Source organism: Cervus canadensis, chromosome 15 (genome assembly GCF_019320065.1).
Source record: "Cervus canadensis isolate Bull #8, Minnesota chromosome 15, ASM1932006v1, whole genome shotgun sequence".
In the NCBI taxonomy this organism is placed as follows: Eukaryota; Metazoa; Chordata; class Mammalia; order Artiodactyla; family Cervidae; genus Cervus; species Cervus canadensis.
The window spans coordinates 7614665-7639865 of record NC_057400.1 but is presented as its reverse complement, the minus strand read 5'-3'; the positions used below and the strand labels follow the sequence as shown (position 1 = coordinate 7639865).

Genomic DNA, 25201 nt, shown 5'->3' with positions numbered 1-25201 from the left:
GCAACTAGAGAAAGCCTGCGCAAAGCAACAAAGATCCAGGGCAGCCAAAAATGAATGAATGAATAAAATTACTAAAAAATCAGGAGTCCACAGCATCTAGTTATCATTTGAAACTGTGAGATGCATGAGGTCATCAAGGGAGTAGAAAGGTAAAGAAGATGAGGAAGGACCAGTAAAAGAAATCAGAATGAGAGGCCGGGGGAGCACCAGAAGGCCAAATGAAGATAGTCTTCACAAGCAGGAGGGTGCCAAGTGAATCTGTGTCAAATGCTCCTGAAAGGTCCAGTAATTTGAAGCCAAAGCATCGCACTCCTTTGGCAAGAGGGAATCCACTGGTGATCCTGACCAGACCCAAGTCAGTACAGTGATGGGGATGAAAGCCCAACTGGAGTGAGTTCAAGGGAAACTGGGAAGAGAGAAAGTGGGAGAAGGAGGGTATGATTAACTCTGTTAAGGAACTTTGCTATAAAGCGAAAACGGGGCAAGTGTTGTGGGCCCAGATGATAGACGTTACAGCGTGTCTCTGTTTACACACCGGTGGGAAGGACCTGCGGGACAGGGCGGGTGTGACCGCGCAGGAGAGGGACAGAGGCCAAGGGCTGTGGTGCTGCTTGAAAGGCAGGGACGGATACACAAGTAGAGGCCAGACTCGAAAGGAGTCTTCTCTTTCATCAATAACTGTGGCGGGACAGAAGCAAGCTATCTTCTGATGACCTCTATTTTCTCAAGTGAAATAGGAAGCAGGGATAGCAGCTCAAAGTTGGAAAGGAGGTGTTAAAATTGAGGGCCAAGGAGAGTGATGGAACTAGGGAAGTGTAAGAACTGCAGCGCAGCATCAGGAACTCACCTGAGTTTAGCAGGCACGAACCAAACAAAATGGTTTGTCAGCCCACATGTCTTTACCCAGCCAGGCACATGTGGAGAAGGCAGAGGGTAGAATTAATCCTGGGGACTTGGGGGTGGTAAGGGAACCCAGGATCCATACAAAGGACCAGTTGTTGCTGTTCAGTCGCTAAGTCATGTCCAACTCTCTGCAGCCCCATGGACTGCAGCACACCAGGCTTTTCTGACCTTCACCATCTCCCAGGGCCTGCTCAAACTCATGTCCATTGAATTGGTGATGCCATCCAACTGTCTCATCCTCTGTGGCCCCCTTCTCTTCCTGCCTTCACTTTTTTCCAGCATCATGGTCTTCTCCAATGAGTCAGCTCTTCACATCAGGTGGCCAAAGTATTGGAGCTTCAGCTTCAGCATCAGTCCTGCCAACGAATATTCAGGGTTGATTTCCTTTAAGGTTGACTGGCTTGATTTCCTTGCTGTCCAAGGGACTCACAAGAGTCTTCTCCTAAGGACCACAGAATCTCAACGGGGTTAGGAGGAGGGACAGTGAAAAGATGGTACAGTCAATGCTGGTGGAGTCTTGCGAGGCTGAAGAACTGCAGGAGGGGGCACCAGAGGGAAAGAACTAGAAAGAGAGTACACAGTGGTTGATGAATGAGAGGCATGATATTGAGAAGTTATGGACTAGGATGTGATGAGTGATGATAACTATGGCTGGAGGGTGAACATGAGAGAAAGCAGTCGGCTGACAGTCGAGTGCAAGGCCCCATGGTACTGGAAGGCTCCTCTATACCAAATCATGACAGTAGTAGTATTGGCCTGAGCCAAAAGCTGACCTGAGTTTGCAAGGCATAAGGGGGACTGCTGCTGGGTCCTGCAACAAGGGGTTGGGCAGGCAGGTGATGTACAGTCTGATGGCAGAAAGCACAAAACTGGGGATTATGTGAGGGAGGAAGAGGCAGAGAGGCAATAATGATGAGGAAATTAACTGGGGTTCTTGTTTTTCACTAAGTAGGACTGAACAAAGAAAGGAATGCAGATAACAGTCCTTGATCTTTCTCATTTCCCACCAAGTGAGGAATGGGGGAAAGAAGCCTCCACAATCTTGTCTTCATCACTTGCCTTAGTCCTGTTAAAGAATCAGAGCCTCTGCTCACTCATGAACGACAAAAATTTTATTATTGGGGATGGCATTTTTCCTGTGTATTGGACTTAGGAATGACGCTAAAACCAAAGGCCTGATCTCTAAGGCATTCCCAGCATTCCCCAAACCGTTTGCCTTCACATATTTCAGGAGTCATATGACATCACCTGAGACCTGAAATGGATTTTCTCCATCCTAAATCTCGCTGCCTATGAATGACATTATTTACTGAATATTTGTGTGAAGAGCCAGAAGCACAGAAGAGTTGAGTCACTGCTCTCTAGAAAACTGACATCATGAAGCAGCATGACACATATCCTGTATGTTTCCTTTAAGTCACTGCACATTATATAATCCTCTCACTGACTTACAATAAAAAAAAAATGAGTCTCCAAGGGCCGCTATCCAAGGTCAGTGTTAGTATTATAACCCAAAACGCACACTTGGGGATGGGAGAACTGGTCTCAGGTCTGATTCATTGAAGAAATACGTCTCCCTTGATGGAGAGAGATGGCAAAAGCCATACTCTTCTCTATCATGCTGGAAGTGCTGAGTGAAAGGTCAATAGTGGTCATGAGCTTCACACAGGGGGTTCAAAGTGAAAGACGGGTATTTTCCAGGCCCTCAGACACCCAAGTCCCCCCATCATGACGGCAGGGTTCAAAATGTTCACCTCAAACCAAGAAATTAACTGTAGCACTTGTTTCAGTTACCTTTGCTAACTAACCTGATTAACTATGAGTTTTAAGAGTAAAATAAAAGGAAACTGCCTATAATCCATAATCAGAACCCCTCCCCCAACACACATGCCTGCCCACACAGTGAAGAAAAAATGAACAAGTCCAGATCCTTGGACACTGTCTTACTTGGACTTTTCTGTGTTCTTGAGATGCGGTTCAGCAGCCTCAGACTCCTCTGGCCCCTGCCCCTGCATGCCCTGCATGCCCCTCATTTTCCCCTCCCCTCCCCTCCTTGGCAATGAGCAGCAGTTTCCCAAGAGGCCCAGGCCAGGCCAGCTCTCCTGGTGTCCCACACAGGCAAGAGCATCACCACCTCTCCTGCATGTATCTAAAACAGGCAGAAAGAGAGGGAAATAAAACACCTTGCTGTGTTAAAAAGTCTCAGACACATAAAACTAGGTGCGCTTATTAAGTGGGGCTGGGGCCTGTATGTTCGTTTGGCACAAGAAGAGGAAGAAAGTTCTCTTCAACTGAGAATGGTAAAAATGCTTGGAGAAGGGGTGACAACCAACAAAAATGGGGCACCATCTCTCAGCCCATGGTTGACAAGCTTCATATCATGTTTCTCCAAAGGCCCAACACACCGTGTTTTTCAAGAGTGGCAGAATATGGTATCTGAAGCCAGAAGAATCCTGCTCTTTGACCTTCCAGATTTTAGGCCTTGGGCAAGTGGCTTAGTGCCTGAGTGCCTCAGGGTTTGGGGCTTCAAACTGAAGCTGATGCTGCTTCATGACTCAGAAGTATTGGTAAGACATTCGATGAGCACTTACCCTAGACCAGGCCCTGCCTAATAAGTGCCCCGTGGACAGTGTCTCTCTTGACACTAAGATCCTGTAAGGTGGGCATCATCACCTCCCCTTCACAGATGGAGATACTCATAGCTCTATCCAATGAGAGGACTTAATATATACAACACATGCAGTGTCTGGTACACAGTGATTTTTCAAAAGGAAAACGAGACTTCCAGGACGTCCCTGGTGGTCCAGTGGTTAAGAATCCACCTGGCCAATGCAAGGGACACCAGTGTGACCCCTGGTCTGGAAAGATTCCACATGCCTCATAGCAAAGTAGACTCGTGAGCCAGAAGTACTGAGCCCCTGAGACACAATTACTGAGCCCAAGTACTGCAAATGCTGAAGCCTGCTCGCCCTAGAGTCTGCTTCACAAGAGAAGCCACTGCAGCGAGAAGCCTGAGCACCACAGCTAGAGAGTAGTCCGCACTCGCTGCAACTAGAGAAAAAGCCCGCACATGGCACGAAGACCCAGCACAGCCAAAAATAAAAAGTTTTAGAAAAGAAAGAAAATGAGACTTCTCTATATAAGAGAATATTTTAAAATATTCAAATGATAATGCTTTAAAATGCACACTTAAAAACTGATATATGTGCAGAAAAAAAAAAAAGGAACTAAAGTCTGAACACCAAGTCATGCAAAAAAGAGACCACTGAAGGGCATTTTATTTCACCTTAGAGATGTTTTTAGTTATTTACTTAGGCTGCGTCGAGCCTTCGTCGCGTCTTTTGGGATCTTTCGTGGTTGTTCACAGACTCCCTATTGTGGCGCTTGAACGTCACAGTGCACGGGCTCACAGGCTTGGCTGCTCCGTGGCACGTGAAACTTAAGTTCCTTCACCAGGGATGGAACCCACGTCCCCTGCATTACAAGCTGGACTCATAACCACTGGACCACCAGGAGAGTCCTCTAGAGTTGTTTTTAACAAGCACGTATTACTTGTATAACTCAAAACACATCAAAAAGATCAGAAACATTAAAAAAATACATAGAAAAAATAACCTAGGTGGACTATGCCAAAATATTAATAGCAATTGCCCCATGGGTTCTTTTCCTGCCTCTTTTAATTTCTATACATGCACTAGTTTTTACTAATTCTTAACACAGATACATTCTCCTTAAATATTACAGATGAAGCCTTTTACCACTTTCACCTCCCAATCCTAGGCCCCTACCCAGGGGTAATCAATGTTATCAGTTTGGTGTATGTTCTTTGGTGTATATGTACATATGTGTATACAGTGTGTGTGTTCACACATACACACATATACATAACATTATATATATTATCATATTCTGCCTTTTTTAAACAAATGACATCAGTTTGCATCAGAATTGCAGATACCCTCTGCAATTTCACCCATCAAGATGTCTCAAAGATTATCCCATGTCACTAAGTAATATGAATGGCCCTCATTGTTTTAGATTAAGTAGCAACACAAAATACAGATATACCAAATGTCACTTGGCTACTCTCTACTAACAGCATTTAGTGTTTTTCTGCTAAAAATAATTCTGCAGTCAATTCTCTTATAAATGCCTTCTTCTGCAGGCATTAGAGGGTTTCCTTGAGATTCATTCTAAGAAGTGTAACTGCTAGGTCAAGAGAAGACACGCATTTGTTACTTTAACAGACAGTACATCAAATTGCTTGACTAAGTGACTGCACACGAATTTATACTCCCAATGTAGGCACACATCACTGTCAATACTTGCCAACAAAACCTTTAACTTTTTGCCAACTTGATGAATAAAAATGACTCTCTGCTGTTTTAATTTCCTTGAATCACAGGATGTGTGTCTTTTCAAATTTTTATAAGCCATATGTTTCCATTTATACAAATTTCTTCTTTACAAAATGTGTCCATTTTTCTGTTGCAGGTTTGTCCTTTTCTCATTGATTTTTATAAGAGTTTTTCATATATTCTGGAAACTAATCCTCTGTCTACTTTATATGTGCAAGTAGCTTTTCCCAGTCTTTGTCTTTCAATCTGTTTATATTGGCAGGGGGTGGGAGGAGAATCTAGTTTTTCATACCAATACACCAAATTCAGCAAATGATAGCATTTGCACGTTTTGTGTTTTAAAGCCATCCTTACCCCGAGGTCATAAAAATAATCTTTTTTTTTTTCTAATAAGTTCATTTCTTTTTTCATGTTTATTTAGTCCATCTGAAATTTCAGTGAATGGTAGGAAGTAAGGTCCTTAGTCATTTTTTTAAGGCCTAGGCAGGTGCTAAATATCCATTTTTTTTCCACTGATTATAAATACTGTTATTATATACTAAGTTTCCATAGACATTAGTCAGTTTCTATTCATTGATTTTTTGGTTTGCTGTATCACAACCAAGCTGTTTTAATTACTACAGTTTTACAATATATTTTGACATGGGGTAGGCAATCCTCCCTCCTTGTTTTTCCAAACTGATCTTGGCTATTCTTATACATTTGCTTTTCCAAATTAACCTTAAAATTAATTTGCCAAATCCCAATATAAATACTGAGGTTGCACTAGATTACAGATTAGGTATAAGTCAACATCTTTACTACACACCAAAGCTTCCACCTATGAACGTGTAGTATCTCTCTCCTTAGGTCTCTTATATCTTCTAGTTAACAGTTTTATAGCTTTTGCGCACACTTTAAGTTCATTATTAAGCACTCAAAGTCTCCTGTTAGTTCTCATAACTTGTCAGTTGATTCTCTTGCAGTCATATTACCTGCAAATAAATGTTTTGTCTCCTCCTTTTCAACTTCAAAGTATGATTCTCACTACTTTTCTTATTGTACTGGCTGCAATATGAGGCAGAACCATTCTGAATCGCACTGGTAATAGTGGCCCACCCCCCCACCCCCTCCACAACCCCGTGCCATTCATCTCATAGGTTTGCTTAAGCACTTCTCCATTAGTATGTTTCCTGTGGGTAGCCTTCATCAGGTTAGGGAGATTCTGTTCTACTGTTATGCACACATTGGGTTGCACATCATCATATGCTTCTTTCTGGCATCTCTTGAGATAGCACAATTTCCTTCTTGTTTATAGATTTTGCAAGTTATGTACAATGATAAATTTTCTAGGTTTTCAACCAATCGTTCACTTCTGATAAAAGTCCTTCTTAGTCATAATATATTTTAATTTCTGACTTTTACATCTGTGTTTACAAGTGAGAAAAGGCTATATTGTAACTTTCTAACAAGGAAAATAAATACAGGCCAAAACAAAGGATTAGACATACATACAGGTAAAGAATGCCTGATTTTTCTTAAAAAAGAAAAAAAGTGTGGGTAAACTGAATGTTTGAAAAATAATCAAACTGAATGTGCTTTAACTTATTTTTCTACTTACTTACTTTTCTGTTTGGGTTCAGGCTGTCACCATCAATGCAGTCACTCGCTCCAGCAATAATCTGGAAGAATTAAAGTCTCCTTTCCTCCTTCTTCTACACCTTCCACAACAGCCATTCAGCAAGCCCCAAAGATTTTACCTCATAGCTCTCCTAGGAGGCCACAGGATAAAATGGGCAAGGTCAAGAATTTCAGACAGACCTGGCTCTGCTTGCAGTGCACATCACTGTGTTGCCTCAGGTAAGTTACTTTACCTCTCTGGGCCCTGATTTCTTCATCTACAAACAGATATGACACTATCAAGACTAAAGAGCTGTGCATGCTACATCACTTTGGTCATGTCTGACTCTTTTCCACCCTACGGACCACAGCCCACACCAGGCTCCTCTGTCCAGGGGATTCTCCGGGCAAGAATACTAGAATGGGTTGCCATGCCCTCCTCCAGGGGATCTTCCCAATCCAGGGATCAAACCCGTGTCTCTTGTGTCTCCTGCATTGGCAGGTGGGTTCTTTACCACTTGTGCCACCTGGGAAGCCCTTTAAGGAGTTGTGATAAAAATTAAATAACACATGTAGACAGCTAACACAATGCCTGCCATTTAATGCATGACCAAAGGTTAGCATTACTTCAGCAAAGTCTCCTCTTCTCCCTTCCCCTCAGCTGGGTCCTAGGTTGAGGCCTTCCAAACTGCACCTGGTCTATGACAACTGTCTTCTAGTCTCTCTGCCATATGGACACTGCTGCCAAAGCTTACTTTCTAATATACAAATCTAATCATATAATTTACCTGTTTAAATCTTCCCATTGGCTCCCAACTACCTACTATGTAAAGTTCCAACTCCTTAGCATGACTTATAAGGCCTAGCTCAATGGACTTTCTGCCCTTTTCTTCCTCTATACTCCAAGTGCTTTGCCTTTAAACAAAGCAATGCTTCTTCTGGCTATGTGAACCAGATTTTCAAGTTTGATTTTTGTTTTGTTAGTTTGTTTGTTTTAGCAGAATAGATTTTCTTATATTAACCTCACCACAATGAAGCCTTACTAGCAATTTAAGGCTTCATGGAACAATTCTAGAGCCAACTAACCTCTCTTAAGAGTTCTGCTTAGATACACGCTGGCTGAGAGGCCCCCTTGAATCCACTATTCTTCAGATGCTGGTAGTCAGACATCAAAGTATTATATTATTTTGAAAGAATGTATCATCCATGACTTAGACTTGTTCTCAATGGACAATTTTCCTCCAGAAGTGTAAACTTCCTGCTACCTCCTCTCGCCAAATAAATGAGTTTGATTCTATTATAGTTTGCTCCTGAAGTCAGGAAACACAGCTCAGAAAAACACATTTCGGCAATGTTATTTGTGTGGGCTGTAACAGGAAAAGAAAGAAGAAACTCTCTTATATCAGAAAACCTCCCTAAAATATACCCAGTTTAATTTCATGTGTGGTGGTGTTTATCACAGTGAGTGAAAAGATGGCATTCATGGTCCTAAGAGACTCTTATGGTCATTCATGGTCATAAGAATCCCTGCTAGACAAAGATAGTAGTAACAGGGGCTCTAATTAGAAACTTTGGAGCAAATGCAAAATAAAAGAGAATGCCCTTAGTCTTATAATCTTTTTTAAAGAATCCAACATGCAAGTCACCAAAATGACCTCTAATTTCGAGAAACAAATTATAACTAAAGAGCCAACACTCCATGGTGATTTTTGAACAATTATTTCTTTCACTTAAAACCAGATCTTTTTCCTATAAATGAATACACTATTTTACAACAAGAAAGAAAGAAATAAGACCTGCACAAGAGAGAACACACCACAGGTTTTACCTCAAACGGCAGAGGCTGGGATTAATTTTTTTAAGTTTATTTGTCAATTTCAGAAACTCACTAGTGGAATAAAGAGCTTAATACAAGTATGCAAAAAAGGAAGCTCTGTGAGGTTTTCACCAGGATGAAATGGGATTAGCTTTGTAGTTCTTATAGTCTTCTTCACAGAAGAATGCAATTTCAGTTTCACTGGCTGAAAAAAAAAAAAGAAAAACAGAAAATGGAAAAAAATTTTTAATGTAAAACTAGATTTTAAATAAGTATGGAAATCCATATTTCATTGATTCAGTGCTTCCAAGGCCTAAAGTTAGAAAAGCGAGTTTGGTTTCACATTTCACAAAATCAACAAGAAGTTTAAGTACGAGAATCTAGAATTCAACCAATTTAAAAGTAAAAAGAAAAATAACCAAAAAAATTAAAAACAAGAGTTAACACATGAATCTGGTTTTCAAGAAATCATAAAATTGTTCATTTATAGTCCTCTTGACAATCCTAGAAATAATAAGCCATTATTTTTTTTTCCAAATGTGTTACTCTGTTCCTGAAGGAAGAGGAAAACTCTTTTCTCCCCCCCTCTGAAATTAGCCTGTAGGTATAATAATTTAATACTTAGAGGATCAGTAGAATATTTTACAGATCACTTTACATTCTCCCTCATGACCCATCAAAATATGTGTCTGAAGAAGTTAATTTTTTGCCCGCTTATGACTAATTCATGAGGCTTCAACAATATGCAAAGTGAAAGACACAAATTGGCTTCTACCACAATACCTTCAAATACCTCTAATTATTCACAAGGGATATGGCACAGCTAAAGGACCCACAAAGGTTCAGAGCAGTCACAATTCTTTCAACCTAGCAGGTCAAGGACTCTGTCTTCTAAAACAATAAGTCAGCAACATTATTAATTCAGACTGGAGACAAATCTGATGGAAAGCCTTCCAATTATTAAACATGCAATTCTTTAAGGTATTGCGCCAACAAGTTCCCATTTTTTAAATTAAATCAGAAGTTAATACAGCCTGCTTAGCTTTTACAGAAAGAGCAAAAGGGCCTTTAGAATCTTGACAAGAAAACAGACAAGATTATTTGTAATGAATACTGATCACTCCATTAACATATTCTCTAAAAACAGACAAGTGAAACTCCTCAAGCCAAATAAATAGGATAATAAGGAAGGATGCCAAGGATTACCACTGGTCTCCCAGTTTAAAGCGCTCATCTCTTCATTAGAATTTATCACAGAAGAATGAAATTAAACAGCTTAGCATAACATTTCATTTAAAGTGTTTTTGCTGGTTTTAAGTATACCAAATTTGATGTTTCTCAAACCTAAATTCCTGTGGTCTTTACAGAAAATATAGAAATGTTGAAAGAAGAAAATAAAATCACCCAGTGTCTCAGATCCTCATTCCAGCCCTTTTATATATTTAAGATTAAATGAAGATTAATCTTGATAAAAATCAGACCAGGAACTCTTGTCACAATAAGCCTGGGTGTGTGTGTGTAGGCCAGCAGGGAAGACACAGCAGAAAGAAATTGGGAATCGATGAGAGGGGCTGTAAACAAATGCACCCTGGGCAAACAGTAAGTTAATGTACAGTTAAATATTACAAGAAAATGGCATTTAAATTAAAAGCTAAGACCTCTATACTGGGAATTAGTAAAATGTTGAAAAGGGGGCTTCAAAAAATTCAGTATTCAAAGAGAAGATATTCTGAGATCTATCCTTTATATAAAGAGCTCCTTTTTTGAAGAGAAGTAAGCCCAAAGGTAGACCTACATAATTTGCAAGTGATTCTAATATCCTCCTCCTGATATTAGGAGAATAAGCAAAAGTCCCCTGTTCTTAATAATCACAATGCAAGATTTCATACACAATGTGCTATTTACATATAGAACTTTACACAGCGATTTGCCCACACAGCACTTCGCTCAATACACACTAACTGTGATTACAATTTTCACTTACCGCAATTGACATTTATCTGTATACCCCTTTTGAGAAACTAGTACATCTTACGGCTCTTCAGGATACCAGTAATAGGTTTAGAATTAAATTAATGTATAGAAAGAACTGACAAAGCATTTCTGTTTTGACACATAAGTTCTCCTGGGTCTAATTAAGTTATAGATCAATCCATTATTTATATACTACAGGCTTAAAAATGAGGTCATCTAAGGTAAAGATTTTATTTTCAGATGAATGACTTTTTTTTCAGGAAAACTACATTGACAAATGGGTTAAACTCAAATGGTCCAGGTTGATAAAAATGTTCACCCTTAACAAATTGGAGAATAACACACAAATTAGGAGTTAGCGGCTTTGAACATTCAGAAGAAAGACATAAGGTGGATTTTAAACTTTAGTAATGTGGTCCTTAAGCAAAAACAGAATATAATGTTTTTTTCTTAAATCTACAGAACCCTATTGAAAAATGTCTGAGACAATGATTTCACGTATTTAGACTGCAGATTTGCTTGCCAATTACAGTGAAAACAAATTACAAAAGATTTTCAAGACCTCTACGTAATCACCCTTTCCTCCATCATGCCCAATTCTATTTAAAATGGCTCCAGAAGAACCCCAGGAAGTCTGCCACATGCTGGTCCCCTAGGGCACCTGATTTTAAATTAAATGTGCTGCAGGGCAGTGCACTCAGGTGCAGGGTGCCTTGGCATGAGAATGTGAAATGAATGTGCTTCTCAAATCCAATAAATACGCCACCAGCTCATCCCTTTGTCTGACTAGCAAATGAAACCACGTAAGGGCTCGCCAAATACATCTGTGGATCATTTTAATACTGAATTTCAAGTTTAATGAAACAAACACAAGCCAGGACATTCAAATGTTGGATATGAAATTAATGATTAAGAAGTTTATAATGTTTCCATTATAAAATGCACACATATACACCTTGAATGGGAAAATAATAACTTCAAATTTTTTTAAAAAAGAAGAAAAACCAATTTTAAATGTAGAAATCTCAGGAAAGTTGAGTATAATGTACTTAAACTCCTCAACTAACTTGTTTCAATAAAGCCATCTATCAAAAAGGATTTACTGTATGGCTTCTAAATCCCGAGCCTCATAAAGTCGCGTGCAGCACAGCAACTGTCGTCTGAGAAAAGAGGCTGAGACATGTGTCCTGGCTGTAGTACAATTAATGATCAGAGCAGGCTGTAATGTGAATAATAACTCCAGGTCATTGGCAAAACAAAAAAAGCCAGGAAGGGCAAGGTGTGATTTCTGCAGCAATTTGACACCAAAAGGACAGGTTCACTGTCTCGCCTGGTCCAGGACTCATCCTTGCAAGTGTCACAAAAGTCTAATCTACAAATCATTCAAAACCATGCCCACAGCTCTGTTGTACTTCTAACTTTTCGCCAAAGGAGGTCAACAATCCAACAAGTAGTTCCAAACAACCGTGTGTCTTTTATTTCTTATTTACTTGAGAATCTGTTTTCAAGCTGGTTGAGAAGATTTCAAACTATAGTTTGGAGAAAACAAATATAGAAATGAGTCTGACCTTTGATAGACTGGACACTGTGATTCCACATCAGCATGCAAAGTGAACGTGTTAGTTGCTCAGTCGTATCCGATTCCTTGTGACCCCGTGGACTGTCGCCCTCCAGGATTATCGGTCACGGGATTCTCCAGGCAAGAATACTCGAGTAGGTTGCCATTCCCTTCTCCAGGGGATCTTTCTGACCAAGGGATCAAACCCGTGTCTCCTGCATCGGCAGGCAGATTCTTTACATCTGAGCTACCAGGGAAGCCCGAGGGGAGGGCAAAAAGGGAAGAATCATGTCTGGGGGGTTCCTTCTGATCTTCTTTCTCTGGGATCCCAAATTCCCTGGGCCTGCCACCTATTTCATCAAGCACCAGATCGTTGCTGCTATAATGTTAACATGAACAGCCAGTGAAACACGCTGTCAAAGCAGGAAAGCATGTATGCCCCAAGATATTACCACCTAAAAGAGAATGGGAGAGGGACTCAAACCTTCAGGAAACACTAATCATACATGATCCTGATTAAAGAAGTGGAGCCAAGGAATCCTACAGTCTGAGCCGCTTAGCCAAGATCACCAAGAGGGGTCGGGCACCAAGACTGGGTTTCGGTTGTGGGCAGACGATAGGGGAGTGACACAGAAAGTGAAAACAAACCACAAGGGAATCAGGGAATTATTACAAGATGTGGCTTGATGCGCACTCTTCCCAGAGGTGAGCACTTAGTTTGCCAGACCGTGTCTTGTTCTACAATATTTCCAGTAAAACATAAACTGACTTCAGAAGAGTTACCCTATCTCAGTTTCTTTCCTAAACCGGAGAAAAAAGATAGCAACAGTAGAACGCAGCAAAATGAAAGAGATAAAATATAACCCCAGAAATATTTAACATGAAAATTTATCACTTAGGGGAATTAGTCCGTAAAACCACAACTGTTAACAACAAGATCTTTAAATTATAAATAACAATTCTAGGTAAGGCCTTCTTCCTTCTTCCACAAAACAAATCTTTTTACTGATGTATTTTAGGACTAAATCCACAAGCAAAAACCTTCCCTGACGTCAAGCGTAGAATATACAATTGGGATCGGCAATGTAGATGAAAGGCTAGAGAATTTCTCGGTGAGAAAAGAAATCTTCAAACCAGTTTGTTCCCCTAATTTCCCCCCTCACAGGCTTTCTTTTCCTTTCATGATTTTTACAGGAAAGTCATAATGATACATTTGTTACACTGGCCTTATTCCCATGGCAACTGGCTGTGATGGCAGACTGACAGCGCTACAGCAAGATCAAGTGGTAAGGAGGGAGAGAGCGATGACTGAGAATTTTTGTCCTAAAACCTCCTAAAAACCTAACCAGGCACAGCACCAAAGGAGGGAAAATTCCCTAGAAAAATCACACATTTCAAGTACTGCTTTTACAACTCTACTCCCACTGAGAATTTTTTGTTCCTCTCCTGGGGCCATCACCTCCTTCCCCATGTGTAATAACTGTGGCTTGTTCTCAAGGGTACAGAAACACTGCTCTCAGCAACAAAGGGGAACATGCAGAAGAGGGGGTTGCTCCCAACAGGGATGGAAGACACCCTCAACCAGGGCAAGAGAACAGTTTGAAGTAACAACCTGAAACCAGTGGAGAACCCATGAAAACGATCCAATTCTGATCGAAGATATACATGGCCTTAAAACAAGAATGACCCCCCAAAAAAAAGTGATTTGATTTATACCTTTATAGGTGGTTGTTATATAAGTCTCAAATTGATGACAAACCAACAACTTGAGATTTTAACAAATTCAAAACATTTGCCAACTGCTTTCTCCAAAATGGTTTCCAAATAAAATGAAGTGTTTTTGAGGGTGTTTACATGCATTGCTCTAGATGCTTTCATATACATTCTTTTATTTAACCCTATGACAACCCTCTGAAATACGTTTATTATTTGTTTCATTTTACAGAAATCAAAGTGGAAGTTCAGAGAGTCTAAATGGCTTCCAGAGGGTCACAGATGCAGAGCCGTCATTCAAACCAATTTTCCCTAAATTTAGGAGTCGATTCCTTAAAATTGGGCCCTTACTTTATAAGTAACACATGTAAATTATACAAGAAAGTTTAAATTACAAGAACAATTAGGTAAAATGGAGAATAAAGAAAAAAAAAATTGCTGGCAATCCCACCACCCAGGGAAACCATTTCTGTAATTTTAGTGGATGATCTCCTCTTCATATACATACACAGACATGTAAATACATCTAAAAATAATGATGGTATCACACAATACGTTTTCTATTTCCATCCAATAAAGCTCTGCATCAGTGCATCTCAAACCAGGAAGGTGAGAGCTAACACTTCTGAATATGTATCACAACCTGGGAGGAGTCACAGAGTTGAAGAAGCATACTTCTGTTGGCTTGGTAATAGATATGAGAGAAAATTACTTAGTAAGTTTGAGAAAGTCTTACTGGTCAAATTGATCAACAAAGTTAGAGGTAATACACCTTCCCAAAAGGAGTACAAGGGAACATACATTTTCTAACATTCCTTCAGATACAACCGCTGTTCTTCATGTCTGCTAGTCTTAAATTATTGCTTGCCCAATGTCACCCAGACAGTACGTGGTAGTCAAGCTGTTAACCCAAGCACTCTGACTTCAGCCTCTAATTCTTAATCACTAGAGTAGTAAACTACATAAAATTCAGTCTCTATTTTCATATATATTGCTCTCATTACTAATAGGGCTGAACTATTTATGTTAGCTATTTCTTCTATCAGTAATTTATTTCTCTTTTTTATACTAGTTATAAGACCTCTTTATAAAGTCAGGCTTTCTTTGTCATATATGCTGCAAATATTTTTTCACAATTTATTGCTTCTCCTTTAACTGTGTTTATGTGGTTAAATCTATCATTTCTCCCTGCTTTATGGCTTCTGGCTTCAAGGGCATGCTTAGAAAGCTCTTCTCCCCAAGATTATGAAACTACTGACCTACATTTTACCTAAAAACATTTTTACATTGTAAACATTTAATCTATATAGAATTTATTTTACAATAAGGACTAAGAACTTAAGTTTTATTTTCCCAAATGTTTTGGCAATGGGCCCAACAGTTTCTGGCTAATTCATTCTTTTCTCCACTTATTTGAGAGGTCAAAATTTTTTCATACCATGAAACTGTTTTTTAGTTGGTTTTTTAATTTTCCAGTCTTTTCCATGGAGCTGTCGATTTCTGTATCAATGCTGTTGCTGCTGCTAAGTCGCTTCAGTCGTGTCCAACTCTGTGCAACCTCATAGACGGCAGCCCACCAGGCTCCCCCGTCCCTGGGATTCTCCAGGCAACAACACTGGAGTGGGATGCCATTTCCTTCTCCAATGCGTGAAAGTGAAAAGTGAAAGTGAAGTCGCTCAGTCGTGTCCGACTTAGCGACCCCATGGACCGCAGCCTACCAGGCTCCTCCATCCATGGGATTGTCCAGGCAAGGGTACTGGAGTGGGCTGCCATTGCCTTCTCTGGCCTGTATCAATACCAGCCTGTTATAACAAGTATAGTTTTATACTTAATAAGCAGTTAAGTGCTACCTGCTATAATAAAATAAGCACCAAATTAAGAAGAAGTAAAGGCCAAATTAAACATTGTTTTTTCAAATAACAGCAATCAATCTTATGTAGTCACAATATGGAAAGACACTAAATCTAGCCAAGAGTATAGACTTAGACACAGAAAACAAGTCTGAGATTATATAACACGGCATTCAAAATCACATCTAAGTTAGAGATGTCAGGAGCCCACTTTAACCACATGTGTCATTTAAAAATGAATTCCTGGCAGATGAGACAACAATTAAACACCTGCCAAAACAATTTAAGGATTCCTAACATGGACCTCATGAACCCTAGAGTGTCCCTTAACCAGTGCATACAAAAAACTAGAAAGTAAGTGTGATTTGTCAGAGGCATAACGCCTTCAACTGCTCACATTTCCCTTAAAACCTTCGTTGTACTGCCACATCATCTCTAAGTATACATGTAAGTAGAATTACAGTGACATCTAATGGTCACAACACATGTCACATAGCATTTCTTTAAAATAAAACTGCATGCATATTCCAAACTGAAAGGTTAAATCAGGCAATTTTTCAACTGCACACCATAGGCTCCTATTTGAAATTCCATGACTTGGTCGGCTCGGAGTGATTTGGATAACTATCAGAAACCATGCTGCTTGTTATACAAACAACATCTCACTTCATTATTCCACGATACTTCTATCGGGCCCTTTTCTCTTAAACTATCAGCTCAAATGAAGCTGATATGAGTAAGTAGGTTATTAAGTGAGTAATAACCTGTCAATCACTTAAAATAACCCTCAGCAGAATTCTGAGCATACTTTCTCGAAAGAACTATTTGCATGCTGAACGTTGGGAGAGCAGATATCTACTGCCCTCAGTCAAATGATCTGAATGTACATCATTCTTGTCCTTCCCCTCTGAATAATTATCAGGTAGTGTAAAGAGCACCAAGGGTAGCATTTACTTTGCATTGAGTTGTCCAAATATAATCAGCCAGACATTGCCATCCAGGCCGGGAAAGCCAGCGCCCCCTCCAGCTCCACATACACACACACACTTTCTCACCGATTCCAGCTGCTTTCAGGGTGCTATCTTCTTTTAACAGGAGTCTGTCATCATCTTCCAAACTCAACACAAGTTCATTTGTCTAGAAAGAAAAAAAAAAATCCACTTTTTACCAGTACTTTTATTAGTTTCACATTTGGTGAGATTCCTCAAAGACAACTGAATTGTTACTTTGGGTCACAGCAATAATCCAAGTCACATTTTGCTCTCATCACTGTAGGGAAAGCAGTGAACAGGTACACAGTGAGTGCCTACTAAATACACGCTACATAAAGCACTAGGGAGACAGGGCTAGAACACAGAGCTTTCGAGCTGGAGCTGGGTTAAAAATTCAGGTTCCACAAATATCCAGCTGCGTGGTCTCAATAAATTACATAGCCTTAGGAAAAAAAAAAAAGAGGGGTAGCAAGGCATCTTCTTATTGCCCTGTGGTGAGGATGAAGAGAGATGGAGTACATAAACCCCCAGTGCAGCGCCAGTCACATGGGGAGTTGTGTTAGCTGTCAGTGTTCCGTTTCATCATCATCTCATCCTCACAATAACCCAGGCGGATTCAGACAGGCTAGGATACAGGCTCAGAGGATGTGGTCAGGGGATTAAGGTTCTGTTAGTGGAAACACTGACAGAAACCACCCACCCTGGTCAGGCACTACAGTAACCATCTGCATGATTTTACAACAGAAGATCCTAGTGAGAAAAACAGAACTAACATGCCACCACCAACTGGAAGAATTTGGGAAAGGTCAAAAGGAGATGCCACATGTCCTACCAATCTCCCAGAATCCTTCTCGCTGGAATCCATCTTGGGTGAACATGCTTGCTCCACCAGGAAGGACCCTGAGTCCGAACAACTGGCCAGAGACAACCCAGAAGCTAATCTCATCACCATAAACCCGAGACTGCAGGCCACATGGCGGAGCAGTGCCCCTGGGTCCCCGTACCCGCCTGCTCATCACCCAGGAGCCCCTTCCCAGTGAAGTCTCCGGCTTTCTCAGCATGTGAGTCTGCTCGGACAATTCATTTCCCAGTCTTAGACAAGAGCTCAGTCTTGGGTCCTGGTAGGCGTCCCTCTTCCTGCAACAGATCCAGTTTTAACCAGTCTGACTTCTGAGAGAAGCAAGTTTGCCTCCGCTGAAAGCTCACATATTTAAAAACTCCTCCAGCTAACAAACACTTGGTCCCAAGTCCTGTTGACTAACATTTGTCTTTGTGATTTAGGGAGAGTTTGCTCTCCAATGCTACTCACAAATCCACTTAAACGTCATAAATACCGAGCCTGCCTCTAAACAGCACCTAGTAGTGAGCCCTCGCCGGGCACACAGCACCACCTGTCAACCGCAACGCAGCTGTTTAGTACCAGATTCTCTTTCCAGAATATGGCTGAGACGGAGGCGCACAAGAAAGGCCTCTCAGCAGTCAGAAGAGCCGCCCCGGGATCCATGCTCCACAGCTTTACTCATAGAAGGAGCACGGGGGCTTAAACGCGCACAGATTAAAAGGGGGGAGAAAACTTTACTGAAAAATCATTTTAGAATAGGCAATACATACTCACAAGACAAAATTCTCCAAGTACATATGGACAGAATGAGAAGTAGGCTCCTCCCTCCTCCACCCAGCCACCCAGTTCTCCTCCAGAGAATCTGTACTAATTCTTATGCATCCTTCCAGAGACTGTTGTTGTACACGTACGTGCAGGCAGAGATGTGCCTATAAACTTTTACACACCAATGATGGCATGGTATATGCTGTGTTCTAACTTCTCTTAAAATATCTCAAAGTCATTCGGATACAACCGAACTTACAAAACAAAAAGAGACTCACTGACGTAGAGAACGAACTTAGGATTGCTGGGGGAAAGGATAGTTAGGGAGTTTGGGATGGACACGTACACACAGCTCTATTTATTTTATTATTTTTTTTTTTATCATCATTAACTTGGAATCTTTATTCTTGATGATTCTCTAATAAGCTTATCCTTAGTCTGGTTAAGCAAACTCTTATTTGGCTATGAAACTCATTCAAATTTGCTAAAGGCACTAAGATGATAAAATTATACAGCCAGCTGGGAAATCCATGAAATAACACAACTTTTAATAAAAGTGTCAGGTTTCAGTTCTAGTAAACCAAAAGACAGGGCCTCAAGCCTATTCATAGTCACATCATTCCAGAACGAGGAGCTGTGGCCAGAAACTTTTTATGGGGCAGGAAAAAGAATAAAAGTTGGTCAGTGCTGATAAATACAGGTTAAATAATACACTGCTCTTTACAGATGGCTACAGAGTCTGTAAACTACTATCCAGGAACATACAACTGTCCAACACAAACCACTTAGCCAGATCTAAGATAAACTGGCTTCTTGTAACTACCCTGTAAACACTGCAGCCCTTCTTCCATCCAAAAATGACCCTAATCTCACATGAAAACAGTCATTATAAGGGAGTCAGAAACTCAGCTTTGTGGCCAAAAATAAAAACCAAAGGAAAAATAGCAATTCAGTGGTTAGTTGGTGAAAGCGGGAAAGCTGGTGCCCTTCACTGTGCTGCTTTGCTCTTCTTACTCTTGCTCTTTTTGTCCCTCTTCTTCAGCCCATCCATGTTAGCTCGCAATAGGTTTGAATAAGCCATCTGAAACTTATTCACTTCTTTGGAGCTCACCACAGTGCTGATCTTCTTTTTCCCATCAGTAGCTCTTAACAGACATTTGTTGTCTGAGGGCTCAAAGCCCTCCACAGAACCCTTCCTTGGAATGGGTTTAGTTCGGCCATCATACTTCTTCAGGGTGATGAACACGCTGCCCGACAACCGGCACTTCTGGAAGAGCCTAGTCAGCTCCGTCAGGAACTGTTCACTCTCCAGCAGCACCATCCTGGCGCTGCTGGCTCCGCTCGGTCAGCCGCACACAGCTCTATTTAAAATGGATAACCAACAAGGACCTAATGTACAGCACATGCAGCTCTGCTCCATATGCGGCAGCCGAGACGGGAGCAGGGTTTGGGAGAGAACGGATACATGTGTATGTATGGCTGTTCAGCTGAAACTATCACAACACTGTTTACCAGCTATACCCCAATACAACATAAAATATCTTAAAGTCATTCAAAATCAGTTTAAGAGCTGCATCATAATTTATGAAGGCCGCAGTATATTCCAACGGAAGGATTAACACTCTCTCTGTCCCTACTGACTGACATCCACATTGTTTCCTATCTCTTCCTATCCTCCTCAGTCCTGCATCAAACACCCTTGTCCAAGTATCGTTTGGTGTATGTACAAGTTTTGTCTGTAAGATAAATTCCTAGAAGTGGAACTGTTCAGTCAGAGAGGAAGTACCATTTTTATTTTGACAGACGTTCCCAAATTACTCTCCAAAGAAGCGGTGCCCACTTATACCACCGCTACCCATCACGGAGAGTCCCTGCTTCCCATACCCTCACAAGCACAGTGCATTATCGAAAGATTCTGATGTTGCCAATCTAGCAAATGTAGATTAAGAATAGTGTTGTGGTGGTGGTTTAGTCACTGAGTTGTGTCTGACTCTTGGACCCCTGGACTGTAGCCCTCCATGTTCCTCTATCCATAGGATTTTCCAGGCAAGAATACTGAAGTGGGTTGCCATTTCCTTCTCCAGGGGGTCTTCCTGACCCAGGGATTGAACCTGGGTCTGCTGCACTGTAGGCAGATTCTTTACCTACTAAGCTACCAAGGAAGCCCCCAAGAAGAGTATTAATTTATATTTATTTGAGTGTGAATAGTGACCCCATGGACTGTAGCCCACCAGGCTCCTCCGTCTATGGGATTTTCCAAAGGTGTGAATAGCTTCTATCTTTTAATAAACTTGTAGGATAATTTTTTAAATGGAATTGTGGAATACTGTTACATTCTAAGAAAACTGGGCTTCCCTGAAGGCTCAGATGGTAAAGAATCTGCCTGAAATGCAGGAGACCTGGGTTCAATCCAAGGTCAGGAAGATCCTCTGGAGAAGGGAATGGCTACTCACGCCAGTCACAAAGAGTTGGACACAACTGAGTGACTAACACTCACTTTTCACTAAGAAAATTAGGTCTTTTCTGCAATACAAGTTAGACAATCTCCCAGTTTTCATTTGTTCCTTCACTTTCCTTCTAGCACCTTTTTTTAAAAGAAGGTGCTGAATGTCTACTGAATGAATAAAGGAAAATGTATCAATCTTTTAATTTTCTATCATACTTAAAAAGACCTTCAGTGTAAGATTACTTTAAAATCCCATGTTTCCTTAAAACATTGTAATTAACTTCATTTTTAAACTTTTAATCATAGAGTATTTCAAACATAAAATGTATGCATGATGGTACAATGAACCCTTCATGTACCCAACACCCAGCTTGAACATATTATCCACTAATGTTAATCTAGTTAAACTCCATCCTCACCTATGGGTTTCATCTTAGACTTATTTGAGTATTTATTTTGGCATAAGGAAAAGGATATGGATTCAATTTAACTGTTTTCCAGCTGTTCCAGTAACATTTACTGAATCCTCCATATTTTCTCCATAAATCTGAAATGCAGTATTCACTATATACTAAATTCCCATATATAACTGGGTCCATTTTTGGACTTCTGATTCTGTGTCTTTGAACTAACAGTTCATGTGACAGTACCACACTGTTTTAATTACTATAGTTTTACAGTATGTCTTAATGTGCCAGGGTTAGTCACTCTCATTTCTCTTTTTTCTGACTATTCTTCATTATTTATTTTTTGCATGTTTTATAATCAGTTTCTTTAGCTTTTATATATACATCACACACACATACATATATATATACAAATACATATATACACACAACTGTTACTAGAATTTTATTTGGGTGGCATTAAATTTGTAAATTAACTATGAGAGAACTGACATCTTCATACTGTTGCCTCTTCCCATCCAAATGTTCTTTCCATTTCCACTTAAATGTCATCTTATATCCTCTTTGCATGTTTTTCTTTTTTGTTAAATTAAGATGGAATTTCATATAAAGATAGCACATAGTTCTTAAGAGAAGTTCAGCTCAATGAGTCTGGACAACCAAATAACCTCTCTGCAATTTTAAAGTTTCCTTCTTAAAGGTCTTGCATATTTCTTACAAAGTTTACTACAGGGTGTGACTTCTTCCTTTCATAAACTTTTAACAAGGATAGCTATCCGGTTTCCGAACTCATAAAATGTAAGACAGAAATTGGGGTTTTTCTTTCAAATCTTTTTGGTAGGAATTATTATGACTTTATAAGAAGCCTACTGATTATACTCCATACTACACACACAGACACACAAGTCCATTTTCTTGCTGAAATGAACCATACTATAGTAATTACTTGCACTGGACTACTGATTCATCCAACAAACACCGAGCTCATCACCCAAACAGGAGGCTTGGTGGGAAGGTGTCCAATCACTTTTTTATTGTGCTGATGGCACCAGATTTCTGTGGACACCTGATAATTTCAATTAAGAAAGTCTAAACCTAGAAATTTGGGGAAATGGGGAACATGCCTTTTGCGAACAAGTTCATTAAGATATAGGAGTTAGTTGGAAGTTTCTCCCTTTGGCTAAGGAAGAAGACTAAAATTACAGCTGGGTTGGAAAACTGACAGGCTGAGCCAGTGATGTCTATAGGCCTTGTAAATGGGAAGTAGAATGCACATGCAAAAATGAGAAAAATGGTTGGCAGTTGGAAAAGCCACAAATGAGGAACATGTGGGTAGAAGTTTTAAATCGTATCTGTAAAAATATATTGACTCCTTCCTTACAAAAGTTAAAGAGGAAATCTAAAGAACTATCTCTTAACTGGGTTTCCCTGGTGGCTCAGGGGTAAAGAACCCACCTGCCAATGCAGGAGATGTGGGTTCCATTCCTGGGTCGGGAAGATCCCCTGGAGAAGGAAACAGCAACCCACTCCAGGATTCTTGCCTGGGAAATCCCATGGACAGAGGAGCCTGGTGGGGCTACAGTCCATGGGGTCGCAAAAGAGTTGGACACAACTTAGTAACTAAATAACAACAATCTCAACTAGAATCTCTATGATTTAGATGTAAGTTTATAAAGCCAGATTCCAGAAACATCCTCAGTGACTCAATTTGTTTGTAGAATCTTTAAGTAAATACATTGCTCAACTGAAAAATGGGCTCTAATTTCACAACTCTAATGTGCCAAGATGGAACATATGTTTTAAATATAAGAAACAATTCTAAGATATTTTCAACTATAGCGGGAAAACTTCCTGATTTTTTAAAATGTCATAATACTGATTAATTTGAATATTATGAACTAGGTCTTCATTAGGATAAAAGAATACTCTACTTATTATTCCCTTTTAGGAAACGAGCATATGAGCGAGCTATGATATAAATGCAACACTAAATGGAGGATGACAACATTTTTAAAGAGCCTATTGTTTCATTCTAACTTTATTTATTTTCTTTCTACAATAAGATCAAGATTCCCATTCTCCACATTTTAGGGACAAGCCTAAAAACAGTCCTGGCTTGGACAAGAGAAAACGGATGGAGTCTGTGGCCAGATACAATTCTAGCATCCATACAAAGTAAAGATTCCACACCATAGTCCCAGACATACTCAAGCACTAAATTTCAAAGCATTTGACAATTGGATGCTGTCAAATTTGTATACATAGTCCTTGGCATAGAAAAATAAAGTTATCGGAAAGAACCAGCTTGATTTTAGCCCAGGGAAACTGATTTCAGATTTCTGACCTCCAGAACTTTAAGACAGTAAATGTGTGTTGTTTTAAGCCACAGGGAAAAAAAATTTTTTGAGTTACTAACCCACAGTCAACAGACATACCCTCATGCCATCCTCTTTATGACCTCTTGTTATACGTTTATTTGAAAGCTGACTGAGTTTATGGGGGGCATAATCTATGACTAGCAAAGAGAATAAAATTAAATGAATCCATAAATAAATACTTCCTTCAAAAATTGTTACGGAAACACTTCTTTGAATGAGGCATTGTGCTAGGTATTGGAGATATGAGGAATAAAATACAGTCCCTTGTCCTTGAGTAGTTTCTATAATAGAGATTATTGTTTCAATGAGAAGTCTATATGAGGTCACTGAGATTCAAGAAAAAAGATCACTCTCGTCTATCTACATGAGATGCAAACATAAAAACATTGTTCTAAAAAAGTATGAAGACGGAAATGTAAACATACTATAAACACATAACTAAGCAGTCCTCTTTGGGGAGGGCCATGTCCTCTGTGAAACTAGTAGGTCTGTTTCTGAGAGCCACAGTACGGGGCCTTCTCTTAACATACAGAGAGAGTTAAGTGAGAGAAAACACATTATTTTCATAATGCTCTCTTCTGGTATAGAAATAAGAAAATCAAAGAAATTGGACTAGATATAATATTTGATTTCCTTTATTTGTAAGCTGAATTTATTTCAACAAGTTTTATGCTTGTTAAACATTTGCTTGATATACTGTGTTGACCAAAAAGTTCATTTTTCTGTACCCGAACAAACTTTTTGGTCAACTCAATATATTAACAACATTTTTTTTTAAATTAATACTTTTTAAAAAAAAGAATCTATTACCAACAGGAATACAATTTTAGAGGGTTTCTATTTTTCTTTTAATGGATAAAAGGCTATTTAAAGGGTAAATTCAAAATGAAAAATGCTATTATAATGAAAAATATCTTGGAAGTACACATGTTACCAGCCCAGGTTGGATGCATGAGACAAGTGCTCAGGGCTGGTGCACTGGGAAAACCCAGAGGGATGGGATGGAAAGGGAGGCAGGAGGGGGGATCAGGATGGGGAACACATGTAAATCCATGGCTGATTCATGTCAATGTATGGCAAAAACCACTACAATGTTGTAAAGTAATTAGCCTCCAACTAATAAAAATAAATGGAAAAAAAAGAAGAAGTACACATGTTCATTCATTTATTCACTGAGTCAACCAAAATTGATTACCTGCTATGTGCCAGATACTGTACATATGAAACATACCTTTGATTTATGTGCTTGATGAACAATCTTCAGTTTATCTGAAAGAAAAAAAACAAACTGTCTTTTTACTAAAATTATTCTAAAGCTTCATTTCAAACTTATCGAAGTGAGATTAAAAGGCTTCCCTGGTGGCAATAGTGGTAAAGGATCTACCAATGAAGGAGACACAAGAGATGAGGGTTCGATCCCTGGGTCAGGAAGATCCCCTGGAGAAGGAAGTGACACCCTCTCCAGTATCCTCACCTGGAAAATCCCACGGACAGAGGGGCCTGGTGGGCTGCAACCCATGGGGTCACAAAGTCAGACACAAGTGAGTGCACACATACACAAAGTGAGATGAGGTCTGTGGTGAGATGGGGAGGGTGGCAGC

The 25201-nt window shown here is 39.9% G+C and overlaps 2 protein-coding genes across 4 annotated transcripts in view; both read right to left on the bottom strand.

Moving 5' to 3' along the window:
• Nucleotides 1–8682: 8682 nt before the first annotated feature.
• C15H2orf76 (chromosome 15 C2orf76 homolog) overlaps nt 8683–25201 on the bottom strand; it is a 71507-nt gene continuing 54988 nt past the window's right edge. For all 3 annotated transcript variants that reach the window (XM_043487909.1, XM_043487910.1, XM_043487908.1), the window contains 3 exons: nt 24832–24869; nt 16827–16908; nt 8683–8881 (listed from right to left, as the gene is read on the bottom strand). In XM_043487909.1, the coding sequence (XP_043343844.1) occupies nt 8805–8881; nt 16827–16908; nt 24832–24869 (197 nt within the window). In that variant the 3' untranslated portion in view covers nt 8683–8804. The remainder of the gene's footprint in view (nt 8882–16826; nt 16909–24831; nt 24870–25201) is intronic.
• On the bottom strand, nt 18897–19736 carry LOC122453749 (signal recognition particle 14 kDa protein). Its single transcript, XM_043487911.1, has one exon. The coding sequence runs from the start codon at nt 19688–19690 to the stop codon at nt 19358–19360; it is 333 nt and encodes a 110-aa protein (XP_043343846.1). The 5' UTR covers nt 19691–19736; the 3' UTR covers nt 18897–19357.

Excerpts from the sequence above, each read along its gene's own strand:
- LOC122453749 (XM_043487911.1), bottom strand. The coding sequence starts at position 19,690 with ATGGTGCTGCTGGAGAGTGAACAGTTCCTGACGGAGCTGACTAGGCTC.